Source organism: Amblyomma americanum, chromosome 2, assembly GCF_052857255.1.
Source record: "Amblyomma americanum isolate KBUSLIRL-KWMA chromosome 2, ASM5285725v1, whole genome shotgun sequence".
In the NCBI taxonomy this organism is placed as follows: Eukaryota; Metazoa; Arthropoda; class Arachnida; order Ixodida; family Ixodidae; genus Amblyomma; species Amblyomma americanum.
The window spans coordinates 10617910-10642129 of record NC_135498.1 but is presented as its reverse complement, the minus strand read 5'-3'; the positions used below and the strand labels follow the sequence as shown (position 1 = coordinate 10642129).

Here is a 24220-nt window from a genome sequence, read left to right as displayed (position 1 = left end):
AAGGCAAAGCATTCTCACATAGGCCCTGACCCACCCTTTGAATGGTGCTCAATTCACCACGCAGGGTACAACACCATGAAAATCTCAGCCAAGTTAAGAATGTCTCAGACAGCACACAATGCTCGCAAACAGAGAAGTGCGACGTGACCCGCCTCAGTTTATTGCAGCAGGCTTTTTCATCTGCCTTATCTGGTAATCTAGCAGCCAGAGACACTGCGACGTCGTCTCAAGCATCCGTATATATACCTGCCATTGTCTGATAACCCAAACACGGTACGCACAGTATCTTCATAACAGTTTTCCAAATATTGCAGCAATGCATTGATCTCATAGAGCAAAGAAAATAATAAACAAAGTTTCCTGAACTGAGCAAAAGTTGCCCTCTCAATTTCCTGAAAAAAAAAAAAACGTACATTGGGCAGAGAGCTCTTTTTGTCAGTTAATACCTGCTCATTCTGGCTTGTTCCCTCCTTCACACTACTGCTGCAGCTACTTTTATTTCTTGGCATTGTTTTACATAGAGAAAATATTCTGCCAGGATAATTTTGGTCGTAAAGATACTAGGGCATTTTCTTGTTATTGACACAGAGGTGCTATAAGGCCCCTTGAAAAACATGAACGCTAAATTTTTTTCACATTCAGCAACACACACTACGCTGCAAAGGTCTGCATTTGTTTCAGGAAGAGATTGTTTCACTGTGTAGCTTACCACTCAGTTCCACATCACTGCAGTACTAAACCAATCATGGTCAAGGAAATGGACACTTCCTTCACTGATCCCACCACAAACCAAAATACAAGCAACAGTCATCAACAGTGCATGCTACAGAAGAGAATGAAATTAAGGGGGTTATATCGCATATATATGTGATACTGCAGGGAACAACAGTTTACAATTGGCAGCGAGGCGCTGGAATTGTTAAGGGAATACGTCTACTTAGGGCAGGTAGACGCCGCAGATCCAGTTCATGAGAGTGCAATAGCATAGAATAATAAAAACGGGGTGGAGCACATTTGGCACTTTACCAATATCCCTCGAGAGAAAATTATATAACAGCTGTATCTTACCGGTGCTCAACTATGGGGCAGAAATGTGGAGGCTAATAAAAAGGGTTCATATTAAGTTGACGACTACACAGCAATCTATGGAAAGGAAAATGATAGGTGCAACGTTGAGAGACAGGAGGATGGCAGAGTGGGTCAGGCAACAAATGTGGGCAAATGACATCTCAGTCGAAATCAAGAGGAAGAAATGGGCTTGGGCAGGGCATGTAATGTGAAGGCAAGATGACTGATGGTACGGATTGGGTTCCAAGCGAGGGCAAGCATAGCAGGGGGCAGCAGAGAGTTAGGTGGGCAGATAAGATTAAGAAGTTTGCAAGGCTAGGGCAGCTGCAGCTGGCAGGACAGGGTTCATTGGAGAAACATGGGAGAGGCCTTTGTCCTGCAGTGCGTGTTGCCAGGCTTATGATGATGATGATGATGTGTGAATAAACTACTAAATTCACAGTTACTGTATCCAAATAAAGCACACAACTATATAACTGAATGAAGTTGAAAGCTAAGATTTTTCTTCATAACTGCACTTCGTTTCGCACAGCAGACAACATTTGACTTAGAAGTTAAGGTTGTCAAGAGTGCTTTCTTTTATTACATTGGCCAATGATGGCAATGATTAACACTATTAAGGCTGGCTAGACTACGCATTTATACAGTCGACTATCAATAATGCAAACTGGGAGAGCACTGAAGATTTGTTTGAATTATGCAGAATACCAACTAAAGGCTGTCCTTTTTAATACACTTGACATTGAGGCAACTAAAGTGTTAATTTTAAACAATGAGGCTCCACTGTATACACATGTAGCCAGGAGAACAGAACGGACCATGGTTCATTTGAAAAAGCATGAAATGCCACATGTGCAAAAAATTGGCAAGAAAGGAGACGAGGATGAAGAGGAAAATGAGAGGATGAGCACACTGAATGTAAGGCACCAACTCAACCACCTGTGAACAATGATATGTAATGTCCCTGCTGCAGTAACGTTTCTACTTTTTGTAAAATTACATAGAATCTAACAAAAAAATTTTTTTCAAGCTTCATTTCAACACTGTGCTTCTCCTGTGCTTTTCTGCAGTGACCACGCCAACAGGGGTATCAAAATAGAAGGGTGCTAGCTAAACAAGAGAACTATCCCAATGTGTAAAAAAAAAAGTACAGATACTTTCAGCTATGTGATGTTTCCCCACTTTGTTATCACTCAGCAAAACATCACATTGAAGGCTTGAGGAAACATCAAAACCACTTGCGCACAAAGTGCTGCTCTTACTTTAAGCTTCTGCAGCAAGACTATTCATTTCCATACAGTGACAAATGCTAAAAACTGCCAGCCACAATCATTAGCAGAGAGCCAAAGCACCATTCATTCACCAGCAGAAAGAGGATACGTAAAGGTCCATGAGGCGAGGCTTTGTACGTTGCTGGTAATGTGTTGACAGAGATTCCCGAACAAACTTGTCCAGTTTACTCCTGAGCTCGTCCACCCAGCTTTCCTGTCAGAGAAAGAGCATTAGAAAGTGATCTCAGCACATCGCCTGGTCTGCCCCAACCTCCTGCACAGATTCAAGGCAGCAGAGCTGTACTGCTGTGCCCTATCCTTGTGCTTATTAAATGTGTTAATTAAATTTCTGTTTTTTGTAAAAGTCTGGGTACGTTGTTGTTTGTATGGCAGCAAAAGATGCATTTGTTGCTGAGAAAATTTCAAAATTTTCCCACCACTTGTTTCAAACTCATGACATCTACACTGAAAAGGACTCTGTGATCACCATTTTGAAGTGAGTGGTGGTGTAGTCTAGCCTCCGGGATCTACACTGAAAAAAACTGTATCGATGCACCGCAGTTTACTCACGAAAAACACCTTGCGACAGCAACTACAATACTTCATTTTCTGATCTCTGCTAGCTTGCAAAAGCTGTTTTCAGTGAAAGCAGCATCTTAGTTGTTAGAATGAAGTCAACTATTGATACAGGTCAACTTCAATTTGCCCTCAATGTCCCTTTAACCTCCTAATGAACACATAATTTTTTAAAAATGATACCAAAATGGTCACTTAGTACCCATGCTGCCATCTGCCAGAAACACAAAAAAATTTCTTTTTACGAGCGCTACTCGCATTAAACCGAACACGTAGTGCCAGAAAACAGATTCCTAGCTGGACTCGTCAGGAGCCAGAAATGACAGTCAACTAGGGGATTACGCAAAATGTTCGTAATGAGCACTGACTGACTGGCTGCTATGATGTCTGTTTTGTACCTTTCTGCTCAGTGCTATGGACAAGAGTGATTGGGTCTGTATAGTGTAAATGGCCCTTTTACAGAATTACCAGCAGAAAAATAATTTTATTAATGTTTCGTAAGTACTTTGCATTGTAATAAAATTAAAATGAGAACAATTGTGACTTGTGGCTAGTTCTTTCTTTCTCGAACATGTATTTTAAAATTTCTAAAGCAATCATCCCAGCTGCATTTATTATAAACATGACACTGAATATTATGCATGAAGAAAGAAACAAACTTTCCGGGCAAATGAGTTGGCAATAGCAAAATGAACAGCACAACAATGTTTACTGTGTGTTAAATGAGCTCAAGCTTGCACTAGTATGGTCCAAGAAACTTACATAAATTAATGAAGGACATATACTAAAAGAAGACTGTGATACATGTATATGTGTCAAAACAAGGGTTGTACTGGTTAGCCATCCCAATAATATGCCTCTGAATGACAATAGTATGATCCTATCAGGAATGGATGCCCCTAATGTTTGTTCCTTGACAGAGAAACCTCATTTCAACAGAAAGGAGCCAAGAATACCCCTTAGCATCACGACAATTCTTACTGACAGTCTTTACCTTCCTATCGACTCCGATGAGCTGACATAAAAACCTGTTCTTTAGTGCAAACTGCATTTGGACCGTAATTATTGATAGTGTGGATACTCTCTGTTCTTTATTGCATAATTCACTTCCTAAATAATGCATTAAGTCGCAAAGGACACAACTATTTTTTGCTACGCGAGGTGCAAATGCATTGCAGTGTGGGAGGAAAATGAGGTGTCAGTTACTTTTAACTATGGGGCTGCATTTTAATTCTCTCCAAAACATCTTTGCCATTCCCAGTAAGAGTTATGCAAGGCAATTGTTATTCTCACCTCAAAAACTGGCTTGAAGACAGGAAACTGCCGAGGGTTCTCAACATAGGGCAGGGCAAAGTACACCAGTGGATCCTCTGTGCATGCCTTGATAGACTCTATGTACAGTCGGAAGTTGGCCATGGCACTCTCAGCAGTCATGTAACCCTGACGCTTCTGTATAAGACAAGAGGCATAGCACAGGCCACAGATCTTTGGCATCTTACAAACTTCAGGTATGGAAAAACACAACATGCAAATCACTCTTCAAGTAACTTATGACTCATGCTCACCTGTAGAGTTAAAAAATCAAGAGCAACCACCAAACTATATACGTACATGCTAAAGCTTAAACACTGCAGACAAACGTTGGAAGGCCGAATGGCCGCCACAAGTGCAGAGATAAAAACTAAACGTTGCACAACACAATGAATCTGCCCTTTCCAATCTGCCCTAACACACAAGGAGGAGTAATGTTGAAATTATATTAAACCTGCAACTGCCTTACTTTAACTGCTTAACAAATTCTAAGCTTCGAACCTCCAAAGTCTTTGTGACAACACTATTCTGAAACCCGGACAAACATTTCACTGAATTTTAAATGTCCTCATTCTGCTGCTTTTATTCAGGGCAACAACTAACTGTCTACCTCAGTAGCAAACATAACGGACAGTGTACAGTCAGGAAAAGCAAAGCGTCCTAAGAATAAAAGAAGTGTGTCTGTGAATCAGCAGTGATAATGGCCACCAAGCCAAATTGGGAAGCTGCGCCAATCAGTCGAACCAAGCTTGGCCAGGATATAGCGTACACAACATAAGCATCACCCCTAATCTGTCAGCAAGATTGTGAGTCACATGGAGATCTGGTTTTGGGTTAGTTGGTGCATTTCCAATGACACTTGCACTGTACAAGAGAGAAAGGAATGGCACAAGATATGATAAAACAGAGAAAGCACGCTTCATAGTGCTGTGTCTTTTCTTCTAACATTCTTTCATACAGCGAGAGTATCATTATGAGAACACAAGATAGCGAGTGATGGTCATGCAGTCTCACAGCTTTCTCAGGGTAGCGCTGAGGGTAGACAGCAAAATGCAGCCGAAGATGAAACTCCAGGTCATGACGCAGGGCCTCATTGATGGGCGTGCTTCGAGAAATGACAGAGTCCCAGACGGTGAAAAATTGTGTTTGCTTGCCTTCTTCAAAGTAGCCCAGTAACTCCTTCTGTATACGAGGATGGGAGACAAGACAGCTTACAATGTAACAGGAAGGCAAGGTTAACTTGGTTTCACCTGACTATAGCCAACTCTGATAAGTGCTGCAGTAAGGTAACTGCAGGAAGGTAAAGAATATAAGTGGTGCAGGAAGTGCTGCAGGAAGGTAAAAAATATAAGTGTCTGTTTTGTTTTTACATCAACCCACCAACATATCTGCAAAAAACAGTGCGCGATGGATACTGTCCTTGCATAATGCATGACACACAAGTCCCTGCTATATGAGGATACTTGTCATGCAGGTTGAGGAATGGTGCCACCTCTGGCATCCCCTTCAGCAGGCTATTGGCTGCAGTAGAGCTCATCTGCGCAAGAGTAAAGCCACAACACCACTAAACGACATTTACCTGAACTTTCTGTGCACGCTCATTTCTGTAAGACACAGAGTTTTCCTGGATCGGCTTGCTTTGCGCCAGGCATTCCTCCTCAAAGACCTTGGACACTTTCTCAAGGCCCATATAGTCCAGGTACTGAAAAGTATTTTCCACAAAGGGTCACATTACACCAACTAAAATTAGGCAACAGAAAGCAATTCGACCATGGGCATGCAGCACATTTTGCATGCAACAAATACTTGCCTCCTTGACAATGAAATTTAGCTCCCCTTCAACAGATGAAACATGGCCAGACATGTCATCAGATGGCGTCAGCTCCAATGCTGCAGTCGATGAAGCCTGTCCTGTGAGAAGCAAGGAATAAGCATTGGTGCTAGAGTTCTAGCAAATGTTTTTATCATAATCATCTGTCATTATCATCCTCAGGCCTTTGTTCAATGCACAATTATTCCTGTCTTCTGCTAGCCATAGCCACCTCATCCAAGCAAACTTCTTTGATATATTTCTCTGTCCAATTTTTGGCCACCCCTGGCAAGTCTTTTACTCTTCTAATGTAATGCACAGAAATAGCAGTACACAAATACACAAGTCTGATATGTGAGGTTCACATCATTACCAATAATGAATAAAATTTGTTGTAGAGCATTACAATGCTTCGTTCTGAAGAGGACATAGGAGCACGTAATAAAGCTTGAGTCAATACTTTGTTTCGTAATCACTTTAGATGCACAAAGAACCTGGGACACTGCACAGTGCACCTTGATTCGGCAAAAGAAAACACACCCAAGTGCTGCCTATTTGGAATTTATTTCTTTTGTTTCAAAACACGAGAATTCAACACAGCATCTTCCTGCTTATATCCAGAAAGTATATCCTCTAAAATGCTTTGCTGCCATATTTGCAAGCCCATCTTGTTCTTTGAGCTTTGTGAAGGAAATACCATGGCTATCAGGCATGCTTAGGCTCAGCACTTCTCTTCGGCGTCTTCTTCAGCATCTTCTTCAGGCTCATGAAGGTGTCTGATGCAAAGTGTGCCCCACGAAGCCTGTATGTAGAGCTGATCTGCTGATAGCAGGTCCATGAGGTCCTCACATTTTTCATATGCCGGACATGCCCTGCACCTGGGCCATAAAAAAAGTTAATTTTCCCTTAAGTATTAAAGAACAGAGGACTGCCTGAAAGGTCATAGACAGAAAGAGATTTTGAAGCAAATCACTGTAGTCAGACGATTTCATCCTGTTAAAATATGTGTGAACAAATTAAGAAATGCAATCCTCACCCTATAAAAACATGAAATGTCAGGGATGCCTTAACTTCCCCACCACATAACTGAAAAGAAAACTTTCGACAAGGCTGTACATGAGAAGAAAATGTTTATCGTCAGCATTTCCAATATGGAATAGAAATATTTGAGAATGTTGATGAAAACAGTCTTCAATCACAAATGCAAAATATAATGACAATTCAGTGTATACAAAATACGTATTACATATACTTTTACATTAGTTAAATATGTCAAGTATGATTACTAACGATAACTCTATTGTATTCAAATTCCTAGTTCTTGTGCTTCATATCTGTTACATAAGTGCACAGTAATTCGGATTGATTCATCATGCTATATTTTTCTTCCTTTTTTGTATTCCTCAATCGACCCGAGCCGCTCTGAGATAAATATATGGTGCCTGAGGTCAAAATAATAAAGTCTTGAATAAAATTTGAAACAGTGTAGGACTTCAGTAATGGGTTATACAGATCTATTTCTCATGCATCAAATATTTGACAAGGGTGTAGGCATAAAAAAAAAATAACCTGTGCCTTTCACTTGCTGTGTACTTGCTGGCGCCCTGAAAAATGACACATGTTGGTTCTGCGCACTGAGCCTGTTGTTTGAGCACCAAGCGCCACAGCAGTAGGTCCCATTGACCCTGTCATGTTCCCTGCAAAAAAAGTAAGCAAATAAAATATGCGCTCCGAAACTATGAAGCACATAACAGCACCTTTGCCGCACGAATGGTCCATATTCACGATCAGAGGCACCAAATGTTAGAATAACCTGCAATCTTCAGTGCAGGATGATCTGATCACCGCGCCCTAACCGTGCCGCGCTTCCGAACACCGGCGGCTCGTCCGTGTAGCAGGTGACAGTATGACAGACGCACTACACGCGAACCAATATATGCATAACTGTCTGTCGGCCGTCGTTGAACCCTCATTCCAATATTTTGTGTGGGTTATCTCGCGTCTTGCATGAAGTTATGGAAAGTTTACACGGTTTGCAGTCGTAACTGAAAGTTATTCTAGAGTCGACAGCGTTTAGCGCCTTTGCGTCGACCGACGTAGGTACCCAGAGTTGGTACTGGAAGCTAGTATCACTTGATCGCAGTGCGTTACGAACATAGTTACGAACTTGTTTTGTATTTTCAAAATTTGCATCCAACATCACGTCCAATCGCGTCACGTCGTTACGGCCCTTTACAGCACTGGCCAGGGTTGGCTGTAAACTTGACGCTTGACGACTTGACTCTTGGCTCGCTTCGGCTTGCAACCGCCACGCGCCCTGCGCCGCCGCTAGGCACCCTAGCTAGGGTGCATTCTAGGCTCTAGCCACCCTACCATAGCCGCCGCTTTGCGCTTTACATGGCTTTACTATAGTGCCTAGAATATACTGGCCAGTATATTCTAGGCACTATAGCTTTGCCGCGCTCGACCTGCGGCCACTGCGACTATGGACCATACTGCGACACCGCCAACTGCCCCATTTCGAAGAAGGTCTATGACTCCGAGTCTGAGCTAAGCAATGCGGCCTATCACTACTCGAGATTAGTGAGCTACGCCGGGCCAAAGCGCGAGCCATCGAGGTCGTCAGGGCCTACGAGCTCCTGACCCAGCCTGACCGCCACACTCCACGAAGACCACTATTTCCTTATTCATAACTGACCATTTTGAATTCATATTGCTCAATACGTCATACGGTCATACTTATCCTTGTTCGTTTAATGTGTTCCCTGGCGTAAAAAGTGTCTGAGGCTTCTTTAGGAACCTATTAATACCATTACCTTTTCATGAAAGCGTGCATTCCAAATGGAAAGTGTGCAATCAACTTACACTTGTGGCGTCATGGCGTCATCCTGTCGGAAGAATCTTTTCGACGCCAAACGTCGTGTGGACATCAGGCATTTAGCTGCACACGCTTGCAGAACTGAGCAGGATCGCCTCGGCGGCCGCGTTTCTATGGGGGCGAAACGCAAAGTCGCCCGTGTGCAGTGCGATGTCACCGCACGTTTATCCCCAAGCGGTCGAAATTATTCCGGAGTCCTCCATTACCGCACCTCTTTCTTCCTTCTCACACTCCCTCCTTTATCCCTTCCAAGCTTACGGCGCGGTTCAGGTGTCCGCCGAGATGTGAGACAGATACTGTGCCATTTCCTTTTCCTCAAAAACCAAAAGCACGTGCTGTTCGATGTCGGGTGCAGTTGGGTGGCAGCAGGTCGCGCTGTGCTAAACTCTCCATTAGGGATGCGCTGCGCAGGTCGCACAGGGGCGTATAGAGCGCACCTTCAGTCCATGGCTGCGTGCTTAGACAGCCAAGTAATTAAGCTCTTACGCACCTTGTGCGTGACCAATACTTCTGTCGGCACCTGTACACCCAGCAGACGTAATCCGGTGTAAAGCTATATGCTTATATATGAAAAGTGGAATCTGCATACTATAAGGCGAATCCGAGGTGGTGAGTATGTATACAGTAAACGTAAGCAAAAATAAATACATGCATATACTCTGATGAGCGAGAGCTACTGCCGCGCAGTGCTTCCATCTTGAAGCGACAAAATAAATCAAAGAAAGTATAAAAAGAGAAAAAAAACATACTGCCCCGTGGGCAGGTTGCCACCATCCACATTTGCAGGTAGGCCACCTGCCCTGCACTAGCTACTGAGAGACGGCGGTCGCCATTTCCGCTTGCACAGATCGTGCAGATCCTTCAGGAACCCCGGAACATTTTTTTTAGTTGAGAGCGGCAGGGCCTTTGTTTATTGTGTTATTAATTTAAAAACTGCAATTTAGGTTTTTTTTCAATTTTATTTCTTTTTCCACATTTTTTTCATTCTCTATTGTTAAAATATACATCTGTTAAATGCGTAAAACTTAAAATGAAGCGGGCAGCTATATAAATGTGTACACACGAACACACGACACGTTATCGACTGCATTAAGAAAATTTGTGCATACTCTTTTTCAATTCTGTAAATCATGCTCATGGACAAGCGTCAGTCATTCAACGACTTCTGTCAGGTATGATTGGTATACGTGAATGAAACGAAAAGCTTAAATGCTGGCTTCGAAACCGACTAGCTAAGCCACGGTGTGCTTTACACAGATAACGCCCTAAAATCGAAGACTAATTAAGCAATAAATCTTCATGAACGCAAACAGATGGAGATAAAGGCGCGGGGGGGGGGGGGGGGACTTCCCCCTTTCTCCCCTTGTTCCGGAGTCCCTGAGATCCTTCCAACGCATTAATAAGGACGTGGAATATTCTTTCTCAATAGCTTCGCGTACATCTTACCCGACAGGAACGGGTAGATTCAGGAGTCGGGCTGAGCAAGCTCGCCTCCACTCGACGACTGCATCTTCACGATTAGATCTTGGAGAGTCAACACCGACGCACCGCCACTGTCTACGGAGCCAGTACAAAACGGGTTCATACTTTTCCTCTCCCCTCCCGCTAACCCGACTGTATGCCGCGACTCCTTGTGTTGATATCGTTTACATATGTACCTCGCTGACCGGGTCGGGCTGTGTCGAACCTACTACCCTCTGCATGGGGTTGGTTGACTCAGCACGACGTGCTAGTGTTTACACGAGACCGACGCGAAAATTTCATCCCGACAGCCCGGGCTGACTCGACCCGACGTTGTCGAGTTCACATACACGCACAGAATAACGAAATTGGGAGAGGCCTTGGTGGGGGTGCTAAACGCTCCGGCCTAGCGGCATTTCACGCCCTTGTTTCTCTGCGTCTGCCAAAATATGCCGTCGCTCCGGGCAACAAATGGCTCTGAAGTCACGTGCAACCTCGGAGGTCGCGTTCCCTGTCCCGTAAACAGGTCAGGGCCGGCGTGGCTTCTGCGAAAACCGCAGCGTACGTGGATCAGATCAAGTCCGGCCCCGAGTCACGCTCCTGGTGCAACTTCCGATTAATGCGTACCGCGGGGACACGTACGTACGCTTGACCATATTCGGGTCGCAGCCAGGGGCCGATCAGTAGGCGATTTTCGGAGGAACGGTGGATGGTACGCATTCCCATACGCACAGTGCGTTTTTTCTTTAGCCACAGAAAAAAAGGAAAAACGGAGGCAGGGGGGTGGTGGTCGGTCAGTGTGGCTTCGATAAAACAATAAGTGAGGGGCATCATCCGCCTGCGGCTGCAGCAGGCAGCGGCAAGGGTACACCTGTGTGCAATGCATCTACCCAAGGGCGCAACCAAAGTTCAGTAGCAGCTGGCATTCTGTTACTATAATATAGCACGAAACAAAGGGGGTGCGTTACCTTGGGATACTATTGTTGTAGGGTTTCCACTTCAAAAATCATTTTAGAGGAAGATGTTTCACAAAACCGGCAATTCGGCGGAACTGCATGCAATTCGTTTCAAAACCGAACAACTTAAAATTCGAGGAAATGGCGCAGTATCTGTCACACATATCGGCAGACACCTGAACCGCGCCGTAAGGGAAGGGATAAAGGAGGGAGAGAAAGAAGAAACGCAGCCGCCGCGGTAGGGTTCGAACCCGACCGCGGCGGGCGCGTTTCGATGGAGGCGAAACGCTAAGGCGCCCGTGTGCTGTGCCATGTCAGTGCACGTTAAAGATCCCCAGGTGGTCGAAATTATTCCGGAGCCCTCCACTACGGCACCCCTTTCTTCCTTTCTTCTTTCACTGCCTCCTTTATCCCTTCCATTACGGCGCGGTTCAGGTGTCCGCCGATATGTGAGATAGATGCTGCGCCATTTCCTTTCCCCAAAAACCAATTAATAGTATTATTAAGCTGATTGAGTAGGCTCTCGCGCATTGCGTATATATATATATATATATATATATATATATCTGGTGAACACTCTCAAGGTTCGCTTGCGCGCAATAAACATAAATACCCACGAGAGCAGGTAGGTAAACTCTTTTATTGCGCCCAAAAACAGGGGACCAGTCAAAGGACCGGTTGCGCTGACTTAGAGGAGGTCGGCGGGGATCCTTTGGGATGCCGCGGCCTCCACCGCGCGCTGGATAAGCCAGCGTTGGTCTGCTGGCTTGGAAGTACGCAGGAGAGACTCCCACGTCTCTGGGGTGTTTGCGTTGTCTCTGTTGTAATGTGTACAAGTCCACACCATGTGTATGAGTGTGGCCGGAGTTGAGCAGTGTTTACACATGGGGGCTATCTGTTCCGGAAAGATCCTGCTGTATAAGAGGGGGTGTGGGAAGCTGCCAGTTTGTAGTTTGCGCCATTGGACGGCCTCGCGTCTTGTTAGATCGCGGTGTGCGGGAGGATATGTGCACCTTTGGAGTCTGTAGTGCTGGAGTATGTCCGTGTAAGTGGTGAGTAGAAATAGTGATGCGCGTGGGATATTAGTGTCAGCGGAAGCAGGGTGGCTGATCATACTCTCGGCTCGGCAGCTGAGATCTCGAGCGAGAGTGTGTGCCTGGGCGTTTCCGCTGAGCGACTCGTGGGCTGGAGCCCAAAGAAGTAAGCGAGATGTGGAAGAGGGTGCTGTAGAACGTAGAATGTGTAACGCCTGGCAAGAGATACGGCCAGCATCGTAATTGCGAATAGCCTGTTGAGAGTCACTGATGACGACTTTGGTATTAGGGTCGGCTAGCGCGAGCGCAATGGCAACCTCCTCAGCTGCGGTGACTGTTTCTGCATTGCGAATGCTGCAGGCTGTGTACCAGCTGCGGTGAGGGGCGAGAGCTACCGCCACCATCGCTGGCCTCGATGGATGGTAAGAGGCATCCGTATACGTGACGTCCGGACGTCCGCTGAAGCGTTTCTCGAACTGACGAGCCCGGTCGGCCCGTCTCTCGGCGTGGTGTTCCGGGTGCATCCGTTTGGGAATGGGAGGAATGCGGAGATTTAGGCGATATTCCGATGGAAGTTCAGCGTAACTTGGGGCCGATCTCGGCGGGGAGATCCCAACTTGCTGCAGTACCGCTCGGCCAGCGTGTGTGAGTGAGAGCCGCTCATACTGGGCGGTGAGGGTTGCTTCGATCAGTTCGCTCACGGTATTGGAGATTCCGAGAGCCATGAGCTTATGGGTAGCTGTGGACATGGGAAGACCTAGGGCCGTCTTGTATGCTTTTCGAAGTGACGCGTCTAGCCGTTCGCTTTCGGCACGAGTGAGACGTAAGTAGGGTCCAGAGTAGGTGATGCGGGAGCAGACGAAAGCTTGAACGAGGCGCAGGAGGTTGGACTCTCGCATGCCATGATGCTTGTTGGAGATTCGCTTAAGGAGGCGTCCGATCTGCACAACCGACTGGTCGATGCGTTGGATCGTGATGTTGTTGCTGCCGTTGGCCTGTAGATGCAAGCCCAGGATCCTGATGTTGTCTGTTCGAGGAATCGGGTTTCCTTGCACCTGGAGGTTGATGTCCGGAAGTATCTTTGAAGGGCGTCGTCCCGGGGAAGGAATGATGATATACTCGGACTTTGTCGCCGAGCACGTGAGGCCAACTGTACTTAGATAATCTCCGATCCGTTCGATCGCGGTCTGTAAAGTCTCTTCAATCTGGCCGTCACTGCCGCGCGTGATCCAAAGTGTGAGGTCGTCAGCATAAATGCTGTGATGCAGGTGGGGGATGTCGACCAGTAGCTTCGGCAGGCCTATCAGTGCGACGTTAAAAAGCATCGGCGAAAGTACGGCGCCTTGCGGCGTGAGCAGCAGATTGGACAGCCGTCGCCGTAGCTCAGTTGGTAGAGCACCGGACGCGATATATTCGGAGGTGTTGTGTGCGGATACCACCGGCGGCATGGTTTTTTTTTTCTGCTGCTTTATAAGTAATCTTCTTTAAGCGATAGATTAATCTAAGTACTATTAGCCCACTGATAAGCACAACACATTTAAAAAAAATTTAACATTCCCCTACGCACCTTGGTTTCGATGACTGTTAGCTCCCTTCATAAGTTTGTCAAACGAGCCCCTCATTTCCTTTACCTTGTATGTGTGTGTGCATATATATATATATATATATATATATATATATATATATATATATATATATATATATATATATATATATATATATATATATAAGCAGCGTGCTGCTTTCCGAAATAGTATCAGTTAAATAACGGCCGGTCGACGTAAAGGCGAATCGCTTAAATCGAATCTTCGGATATTCCAAACAATGTGGGAACTCTTCTCATAACGTGTTATATATATAGCTTCTGCTGCATTGCCAAAAAAAGTTTCCCTAAGTAATTTAACTCAAAATGAATGTGGTTCATATAACACGTTATTGGAAGTGTTCCCGCACTGTTTGGGATATCCGAAGATTCGGTTTAAGCGATTCGTCTTTATATACGTCGGCCTGCCGTTTATAACTGATACAATTTTGGAAAGCAGGACACTGCTCTCAGCTGACGGTCAGGTGCTGCTAACGCCACGCAGGTGACGTGCCCATGAACTGTCAGCATATAGCGTCGATTGCTTTGCTGACTTTGTTTTACGTGATACAAGGTGAATTAAACTATACCTTGTATAAGCTAGGGTTCCTTGTCGCAGAAAAAGCGGCGTTGTCCGTGAGCGAAAAATCCCAAGCCAGCCAAAGAATTAATAGAACTGAGGTGAGAAAGAAAATTTGGCTGCGTGCGTGCGCGCGCGCGCGCGCGCATATTTGAACCGGTTCTATATACGCCATACGTGTCACAAAGAAAAAAAAAGGGGGGGGGGCAGTGCAGTTCTTCCGTAGTAATTTCTCCCTCAGAAAAGGGCAGGGAGTTCCCCGAATACATCCCGTGATTACTCTGGCGCAATTCGCGCGAACATCGATTTTTGCCTCTACGAGAGCCCAAGGACCTCGGCAGCGTTTGGTGGGTTCAAAGCCCCACACACGTTGCCGTGTGTACACCCTAATTTGGCTCAAGACAGAAAACGATCTGTTACGCATCTCGTTGATGACGAAAACGGGGACTTCAAGCGGTTCTTTCCTACCTCCCAGTCAAGCCACAAGCAATACGTTCATTTCTACATACAAGCAGTCAAAGATCTACGATGTAACCTTTCGTAACGTACCATTCTGGTCAACATCCCTTGCCTTTCCTCTTTATATTTCTCTGCGATGTACCTTTTGGAAGTTTCATGAGCCGATACAAGAGATCACATGCCTAATAAAAGGTACAAAGCCGATATGGTAGTGGCACTTTTCCCAAACCTTCACATATTTCGCGATCATGTTTGACGTCTTATATATATATATATATATATATATATATATATATATATATATATATATATATATATATATATATATATATATATATATATATATATATATATATATATATATATATATATATATATATACAAGGTGTTTCTTGGCTATGCACAAACGAATCGCAATGAATGGCGCCACTGCGGTCGCTCAGTGGCTGTGGCAAGCTGCCTGGCCCATCGTCGCGGGACTGCACTTCGATAGAGGCGCAGACGAGCCAGCCCATGTGCTGCGCAACAGTGCACTTTAAAAATAATGAAAGAAACACTGGTGGTCGATATCAATCCGAAGCCTTCTGCTATCACTACAGTGTCCTTCATGGCCCACGTGCAGTTTAGGAATATGCTAAGCGCAAAAACCATAACTAAATCGTCACACCAGTAATTTCTTAGCGCTGAACACGTGCGCCATCGGCTGCACTGCTGCCCGCGCTGTGGGCCAGAATGAAAAGCATGCAGCCAAGCTTGACTTACGCGTACGCGGAGGTGGCAACGCGGCCGGTGAGAGTACGGAGCCCCAAACGGACGGCGTGGCGAGATCGGGCCGACTGACCACCGGAGCGCGGGCGGTCGGCCGGCCAGTCTGACCGAGAGCGCGTCTCCACGGGCAACTGGCCGCCGTTCAATCACAAAGCCACGACGCCGCCCGGAAGCCGACACCAACACCGCTGGAATGGAGGGCCTCCGACGCGATGCGCTCTGACACACAGCGAACATAGCTCTATGCGACGATCACCTGAATAAAAACCCGGATATTGTTCTTTGACAGTGTTAACATGCGTTATGCATTGCCCTGTGGATCGAGGCCGCTCAACCCTGCCACATATTATTGATCGGTGATGGATTGACAGATTCAATAAATAAATTAAATAACTTTATGAATGCATTAAATGCCACTATAATGGGGACCCAGTAAAAAAAAAACCAATGGGTCTAGTTGGGCATACCATTTGGTTCCAGTTGAAACCTGTTGGACCCAATTGGTCAGCCAGTTGGGCTCATGAATCCAACTGGATAGTCAACTTGGTTTCCCTAGTCCCATTTGGACATTCCAATTGGTTCTGTGTGTCCAACTGCATTACCCAACTGGTTTGTGAGGTTCCAATTGGTATCGGCAGTCCCAGTTGGATCGCCAACAGGAACCATTTGAAACAAATTGGGCTCCCAGTTGGAACCAAGAAAACCAATTGGAAGCTGATCTCCCAACTGGAAACTTTGGTTCCAAATGGGCAATCCAATTGGAAAATCTAAGTAAAAAAAACTAAGTGTAAGTCAGTGATGTCCTTCATTGTGTATATCTATTTAGCTGGCTACAAAACAGGACAATAGGCTAATTAGGTTCTCGTAAGAGATATTAGCAGCTTAATCTCTTGAATTATTTTCATCACTGCGGCCATTCTTGAATTAGATAACTTTGCTTAATGTTCACCCGCAACTGTCTCCAGCTGTCTGTCTCATGAGTGGGGTATATAATTGACTGCAAAAGTGCGTTCTGTGAATATACGTTGAGAACTTGTGTTGCTATACAGTGTTTGACTATATGCTTGTTGGTCTCCCTTGATTTTCTTAACGACATGTCGTTATAATTTCAGTTGCCTTGTATAAATGTTGGCAGCAGCCTCATAGCAGCCATAGAAGAAAGGCCAATTGATTCCAATGCAACTCAAATTTTCTTTTTGCTGACCCGTTCAAACCATTTGAGCCGAATAGGTATGCCAATTGTGTTCAGTTGGTGGGCCATTTGGTCTGGTTGGATGACCAATTATTTCTAATTGGAAGCACCAGTTGGGCTCAATTGGTCGAGCCCAATGGGTGGCGAAAACACAATTGGTTTTCGACGCATTGGTTTCAACCGGAAATTTCCCAACTGGACCCATTGGCTTTTTTTGACTGGGGACTTAAGTAAGGGTATTAGCAAATGAGTTGAGGAATGGGGTGAGCTCCAGTGTTGGATCAGGCGAGTTATTCTACTCCTTCACCATCCATTTTGACAGAAGGATTAACAGATGACGCAAACGCTTTAAGGGGTGAATAAAATGGAGGTGCACGCCGCATTCTGGACTTTATCTAGATCAGCATTAATGCCGTTAACTTCGAAAGAAAAGGTTACAATGGGGCCCCAACTCAACATTCATATTTTGGGATCAAGTGCCAGATAGCTAAGAGTAATTTTATTGCTTATTCCAATATTGCATTGCTATGCCTACTCTATAAGAATTTTCTCATCTCCTAACTGCCACCCATTTCTCTTCTGCCTTCGAACTCAATTCATCTGATGAAGGAGGGCAAGGCTGGCCAATCTACATGACACAGGAAAGCAGTTGACCTGTTTGTACTGCAGTACATCTGCAGAGTCCATAAAATGCCATTATTTCGTCGTTGAAGCTTAGTGACTGTTGAAGTTGAGTGTTGTCTGAGTGAATGCAGTGCTGGCTGCGACTGAAAGGCAAGTGTATACTTCACGTTTGTTGTTCAGGGGTGGGCAACTTGATATTCCTGGAAAGGCAGGCAACAGCATGTCGATCACAACAGGCATAAGCACTTGTGTGGCTAAGGCAAGCAGGTTGTCTATGCCCTGGTGCAGACACCAAAGACATCTTTTACACAACCACAATTTAACGCATAACTATCGCAATGCTTTAAATTTTCTTGCACCCCTTGCACCATTAAACTGGCCATGTCACCAGTGAGTATGTGTTGTGTGCAAAATTTTCAGAGACCTGAAACACAAGTGCAAAAAACTTTATTTTTAAATAACGAATGTTCTCTTTATCTACACCCTTCCCACTTCTTGTTGCTGTAACAATGACTTGTGCTTGATCATGATGCATTGCAAAGACTTGTTTAAGTTGTATATTAAACAATATTTACAAATATAAACAGTATAGCTAACAAGGATTTATGACGTTTCACATCTGACAACAAAATAACAACACTGCCTGTAACCTTTCAGAATGTCACCATATTGAATAGAATGTGCCGCATGCATAATTTACTGCAGTTCACTTTTTTCTCAAACAGCATGCAACTTAGTTTGACCACGCATTGTTCTATGTGCATGTTCAGCACGTATGAAAGTGACAGTGCAATCTTGCCACTCAGTGATGTGTTTAGTGAGTGCCATTCAGCATGACCAATCTGAGTCACATACTTCATTTGCCACTAAAACCTTTGATCCAGCCCAGCAATATAATATTGAGCACAACTGGCTGAAATATTCCCTGCAAAGCATTTCTTTTAGCAAGAATGTAGGTGCAGATCACTGCGTTCTGCAAATGTGGCCACTGGCAAATAGCATGGTTCTGCAGTTTCCTCATCTGCTTCAAATGACATCACAGATCAGATGAGGCTTGAGAATGCTACATTTCTGTGCCATGATCACATTTGCTATTCACTTAGTACTTAACATTTAGCACCAAGCTATATGGCATCAAGCTCCTAACCAACTTCACAGTGCTGATCAAAAATGATTCATAGTATGTCCCTGAAATAAGCCCTTGTGTGCAAAATGACAACAATAGTTGTAAAATTATACAGTCTTAGCACACCGTTCAAGAACACACCAATTTTTATAACCTGATGCACATTCAATTCTTTTACTGTAATGCAGTACTTGCATAACCGAGGTGTTCAATTCAATTCAATTCATGTGCAAAAAAAGATAACCTGACAACTCCTTTATGTACACAGCCACCATTCCAACAAGCGACAGTGCTGAACTGTGTCCATAATAAAAAAGAGAGAGAGGAAAAAAAATGTGTGCCATGTTGCCGTTTAAATCTTGATGATGGGAAAATTCTTGTGATGACTGAAGTCGAATTCTGGCAAGATGGCTGAATCCTTCTTGTGGCCACTGAGGAGCAGCTTCACAACAATGAAGTTTGTCTTGGCCACCTTCATCACACTTGTCAATTCACTGTTGAGGTCAGGCACATTGTCCAGCAGCATGCGTGCATTTTGGAAGCACTTGCAGGCGGCGAGGTACATGTCCTCTGGTGTAGGAGGTGGCTGGAACTTGTATGGGTCGGTCATTTCCCTGTACTGGGCATATTGCACAGGGGGTGGTGTCAAAATGCTGTTGAACGGTGCAAACCGATGCTCGTAACGCACCTGCGACACAAGTGGGATCAGTGCTGAAATACTTGTCTCACTACACAACAAGAAAATTGCATGTAGACAGCCGTCGTAAAAAATTCCGCTCGGAGCAAACATTAACACTCGCAAAGAATCATGAACAAATAAATATAATTAAACTTGGACACCCTAGCTGGAAAGAGCCAAACTACATGAGAAATATGCCCTTCAATGGTAATCTCTTTTTTGTTTCAATGGTCACCAAGCAAACAAGCTACACATGAAACATATGCAAATTGTAGGGTTTAACATACCGAAGCGACACATGGGCTACGAGAGATGCGGATTAATTAAGGCCATATGTTGTTCTTCAACATGTGCTGACATTACAAAGCAAACGAGCAACTTTTGCATTTGGCCTCCATTGAGACGTGACTACTGCGGCCGGGTTCAAGCCCTGGGAAGAAACGCCTGTGGAAAACACACTTCCTGTCATAAGTAGACGTCTTGCTGGTGGTGTTAGACGGGACCCGAAACACTTCTTTGTTGGTCATGAGAAAAACCTTGCAACATATCCTACAAGTGATGTTTCAATGCTTCCCTGAACACGTAAAAAGTGCAGAAAAATTACAGGTATGAGAGTGAGCTTTAGCTGTTCTCTTGAAAAGAAGTACAGACTCAAACCTTTGTGTTGCGTGTTTTCTTCTTCATAATAATGCACAAGATATTAGTATACATGGACTGCGACTTGGTACTTGCCTATGACCGATAAGTAATTTATAACTTAATTACTGATCTCATGCTGCTTCAGTTTCTACAGCCAAATGATGTCTGTGACATCAAAGTTCAATACAGGTCATGCGAGGCATAAAAAAATGCAATATAATCGTTGTTTTGTCATTTCAATTTCCAACAATGCTTTATTAAGCCAGCCTGCTTCAAGAGATGGAGTGACAACGAATGAAGACACCACAATTCTCATGTGACCGACAATGATCTTTGATATCAAAGAGATGTTTGGCTGTTAAAACTGACACTGAAATAGCGCATGAGAACCAATTCAATTACAAATTATATACTGGGCTACAGGTGAATTCCATGCATCGATTCATGTATGCAAATGTCTTGTGCATCATTACAAATAATGTATAACAAAAATTTGGTGATTGTACAAGTTTAACTTGAATTCTTCTCCCCTCTCCTTTGACCTGTGCCCCCCGCAGTGGCACCTAGTCCACAACCGCCACATGCAGTTGCTTGTGGTAGCCCTTCTGTCATCAAGCATTATTGAGGTTAGGTGAGGGTAAAGCCCTCCTCCATCACCACCACTTCCACTCAAGATAGCATTGAGAACTGGGTTACCATTTCACCTCCTGACTCATCTATAGTGGCATAAAAGGTGACAATGTAACAACAGTGATTGCACTCGTAAATGCCAACTTCATGATCACAACTAGGTAGAGCGCTATACCAAATGTGGTATCGTATATGTCACAGTTCTGTGTATAGTGAGGCTCACTGGAAGAGGGGGAATGACTACCAAGAATACAGCAGGACAAGAGACAAAGTGACAAAAAGAAAACTGATTCAGCAAAAAAGCTAAAGAAAGCAAAGCTAAGATTGGCCTTCGACTAATTAATGTTTCAAGCTGCCGCCAATTTTTTACCTAATCTGTGCTTGTTGCTGTGCATGCAGGCGCTGATCCATACCTTTTCCTTGTCAAATTCTGGACATGGTCTCCGCAGCTTTCCATCGAGTGTAAACCCTGCCAACGTCTTGTAGTAGCCGCCACACAGGTTCTGATAGGCCTGGCTCACAAAGATTTCACGACTATGGGGGCAGGGCTTCTTGCGGCGCTTGCCCTTCTTGGCGGGGCGTCCTGTACGAAGCTGCTCAGCACGCGCCTCCTGTTCCATCAAAAAAGAGTCGGCACGCGACAGTGCCGAGATCATCCAGCCATAGAGAAACTCGTAGAGGTACCAGTAGATGTAGCCATATTCATGTGCCGAATACAGCTCAAGCTCGAAGCCCGACAAAAGGTAGCGGATCATGGTGCGCAAGACATGGTGCAGCACCCATGTAGTGAAGCAGGCCAGCTGTTGTTGAGGCTGGTGTGGCAGTGATGACTCCATTTTGAGTGCTATGCTGTGCAGCACTGTGTCAAGCCGGTCTGCTTCATCCTGCAGCACAGCAAGCTCCTCCAGAAGGTGCGTCAGCTTGTCTCTCTGGCGTGCCCTGTTGTGGCCGCTAATGTGCACCATGGAAGTGAAGGGCCGCACACAGTGGGCAAGGAAAGCATCGACAAGCTCACGGGCATGGGGATGATTACCAAGGGCATTGTTGCCTCGCTGTGAGAGCACGGGAGGCCGGATAAAGGAGCGAACTGAGTCTTTGAGAACGTCTACCATACTTAGGTTGCCCAGGACCTTGCCAGGGCTGGGTAAGTATAGCAGCTGGACCACAGACCTGCACAGAGACATTTACTAATGGAATTACACCACCAAAGCAAGAGAAGAAGCAAACTAAGAAGTGATGTACAGTGTTACACTGAAATACGGCACTTTGCACAGGAGTTACTGCCTCCTCAGGGCTGGTGCACAGGCACAATAGTCTTAATCAATGAATGCACTTCTGAGCGTACGAGTAGCCCTAACTTTGCCCATAACTGCTGATGCCTCATGGAATTAGTCACTGCGAACGGCTGCTTTTTGCACGGCTTTGTAGACTAGCGCCCGCACTAATGTGCTCCGAACGTGTTAAGCAAATAAACAGGATTGTACCAAAAAAGGCCGTGCCGAGCATACCTCGACAGGACGCAAGGCCACGTCTTGCTGAATTCGCCGAGGAAATCGATGGCCGAGTGAAACGAAGTGCAGTCGACGATGCGGCACACGTGCCTCAGCCTAGCGATCAGGGCCTCCAGGTAGTCCATGGTATCCTCGCGCGGCTTGATCTTTGTGTAACGAGGGAAGGTCGGCGGAAGCAGCCGTTGGTTGACCAGTGGCTCGAAGCCCATCACCGTCGGGTAGTCGGCGCGGTTGGTCCCCTCGGCGTTCGGGTCAGGCTGCACGCCCAGTGCGATGGTGCGCCGCAGAACGGGCAGCACTTCGAGGCACTGCTGTAGGAGGCGCTCCACTTCGTCGACGCCATCGCTACCCTTCTTGTTGAAGGCGATCAGCGCCTGCTGGAAGAAGCGGCAAAACTTCACCCTCGAGTAGACCGCCATGGCCTCTTCGTGGCACGCCAACTGCGCTACGTCAAGCTCTTCGCCGGGCTTCGCCCTGGTCGCTTTAACCTTCTTGGAAAGCTCGTCTTCGATCTCTTTCATCATCCCTGCGGCCCGGACCTCGGTAACGTCCCACGCTAGCTTGAAACCGTACACGACGGGCTGGAAGTCCTCTTCCTCGAACACGGCTGCCTTAGTGACAAAGTTTTTAATCATGTCAACCATCTTAAGAACGCAAATGGAGAAGGCCTTCATCACCTTGTCCTCAACCTGGTGCGGCTTGTGCAAGTATAGGTTGGTGAACACGGTTTGCGCAAGCGAGTGCCCCTCCAACCAAGTTACAAGGCACGCCAGCGTAGAGTCGATTATGCCGATGTGCTCGGCCGAAGTGAGGTCGGCTATCTTGAGTGCACCTGCAGCCACGGCCTGGTCGAAATTCATCACTTTCTTGTTGCCGAAGTTGCACATCATTCCAGCATCCATTTTCGGGTCCATCATCTCGATAGCAGACATGGCTTCGAAAAGCGTGAACATTTCGTCGTGCACGAGTTCACCCAGCTCAAGCTCCTTGGTGGCCTCCCGGAATTCTTCCGTGATATCTTTCCAGTTGTAGGTTGGCGCCGGCGTATCATTTTTGCATGGAACCGAATTTTCTCGAGTAGCGTCCAGAAACAAGCTGCTTTCTCCAGCCATGTTTGATGATGCCGCTTACCTTGTGGCTACTAACGTCACCTAGAGGGTCAAATAATGTTTACGGATAGGTTTCGGTTTCGAAACAGGCGAATGCTAAGGTTGTTAGCGGCTTGAGAAGAAATAAAAACGGAAGTGTGATATGTCTAACAGTTTGCAAAAATGCCATTTTTAAATATACTTAGCATCTTAGTACAAAACTGTGCATCTATATTGTGCATATATTGTGCAATATTGTCCATATATTGCGCGACGTAACGTTGGACCACGCTTCAGTCTGCAGAGACCCAGGGGGTCCAAACTCACTTGCCTCAATTAACTTTTAGAGCGAGAGTTCTACTAAAGTGTACACTTTCGTTCTAGTTCTCGGGACGTACAACTTCCGATCTCGATATCGATGAGACAGTGACCTTCAATGCCTCATAAGGTCAAACCGAACTTGATTGCGTAGTGGTATGGCCCAAGCTATGGTCTGCAGTAGTATATGACCATGTGATCAATGACTGTGACCATTGGTACCTGACCTTGACCCTGACAATTGATTTGATACAGTGGATACCAGGCTGAAGCTGTCCGTGCACGACACGTACCCCACCACTGGGTCATTCTGAATTATTTAGGGTGCAAAGACAGGACGAAATTAGAAAAACACAAGACAAGGCGCCGTCCCTTGGTGGTAGACAGCCATCACTTCGTGGTAGTCACGAGCGCCGGCATTTGGTAAAGCGCCTTGAGTCTCCTCGTAGAGCAGACGGGGTTAGAAGTCGAGCGCCTGTGGAAAAGCTTGTGCTGTACGAGGCGCCCTGCGCGGCAAGGGCTTCTCGTACACGAGCACGTGGTGTTCAACGTCTTCAGCAGTGCTCTCGCACATCCGGCACAGAGCTGTTTGTACATCCGGGCCGAATACGTAGCGGCGTCCGCACACCTGTGTGCGCAGGGCTCCTGCCCGCGCTTCA

At 45.6% G+C, this 24220-nt stretch overlaps 2 protein-coding genes across 5 annotated transcripts in view; both read right to left on the bottom strand.

The window, feature by feature from the left end:
* LOC144120553 (lisH domain-containing protein ARMC9-like) overlaps positions 1-16690 on the bottom strand; it is a 41811-nt gene extending 25121 nt beyond the window's left edge. For 2 of the 4 annotated variants that reach the window (XM_077653085.1, XM_077653087.1), the window contains exons 1-9: positions 7794-8309; positions 7606-7733; positions 6734-6914; positions 6037-6137; positions 5806-5928; positions 5241-5408; positions 4209-4364; positions 2449-2553; positions 710-734 (exon numbers count right to left, since the gene is read on the bottom strand). In XM_077653085.1, coding sequence (XP_077509211.1) covers positions 710-734; positions 2449-2553; positions 4209-4364; positions 5241-5408; positions 5806-5928; positions 6037-6137; positions 6734-6749 — 694 coding nt within the window. In that variant the 5' untranslated portion in view covers positions 6750-6914; positions 7606-7733; positions 7794-8309. Of the gene's footprint in view, positions 1-709; positions 735-2448; positions 2554-4208; positions 4365-5240; positions 5409-5805; positions 5929-6036; positions 6138-6733; positions 6915-7605; positions 7734-7793; positions 8310-15748 lie in introns of those variants that run through there. The other 2 variants (XM_077653086.1, XM_077653088.1) reach the window with 2 other exon arrangements.
* Positions 16691-18000: 1310 nt separating this feature from the next.
* Naa35 (N-alpha-acetyltransferase 35) lies at positions 18001-23278 on the bottom strand. The gene is made up of 3 exons (XM_077653084.1): positions 22153-23278; positions 21058-21814; positions 18001-19384 (listed from the first exon to the last, which is right to left on the bottom strand). The coding sequence occupies exons 1-3, from the start codon at positions 23265-23267 to the stop codon at positions 19049-19051; spliced, it is 2208 nt and encodes a 735-aa protein (XP_077509210.1). The 5' UTR covers positions 23268-23278; the 3' UTR covers positions 18001-19048.
* Between the last annotated feature and the right edge of the window lie 942 nt (positions 23279-24220).

Excerpts from the sequence above, each read along its gene's own strand:
- Naa35 (XM_077653084.1), bottom strand. The coding sequence starts at position 23,267 with ATGGCTGGAGAAAGCAGCTTGTTTCTGGACGCTACTCGAGAAAATTCG. Across the intron at positions 21,815-22,152 it reads TGGCCTTGCGTCCTGTCGAG|GTCTGTGGTCCAGCTGCTAT; the intron begins GTATGCTCGGCA and ends GTCTCTGTGCAG. Across the intron at positions 19,385-21,057 it reads CAGAATTTGACAAGGAAAAG|GTGCGTTACGAGCATCGGTT; the intron begins GTATGGATCAGC and ends CTTGTGTCGCAG.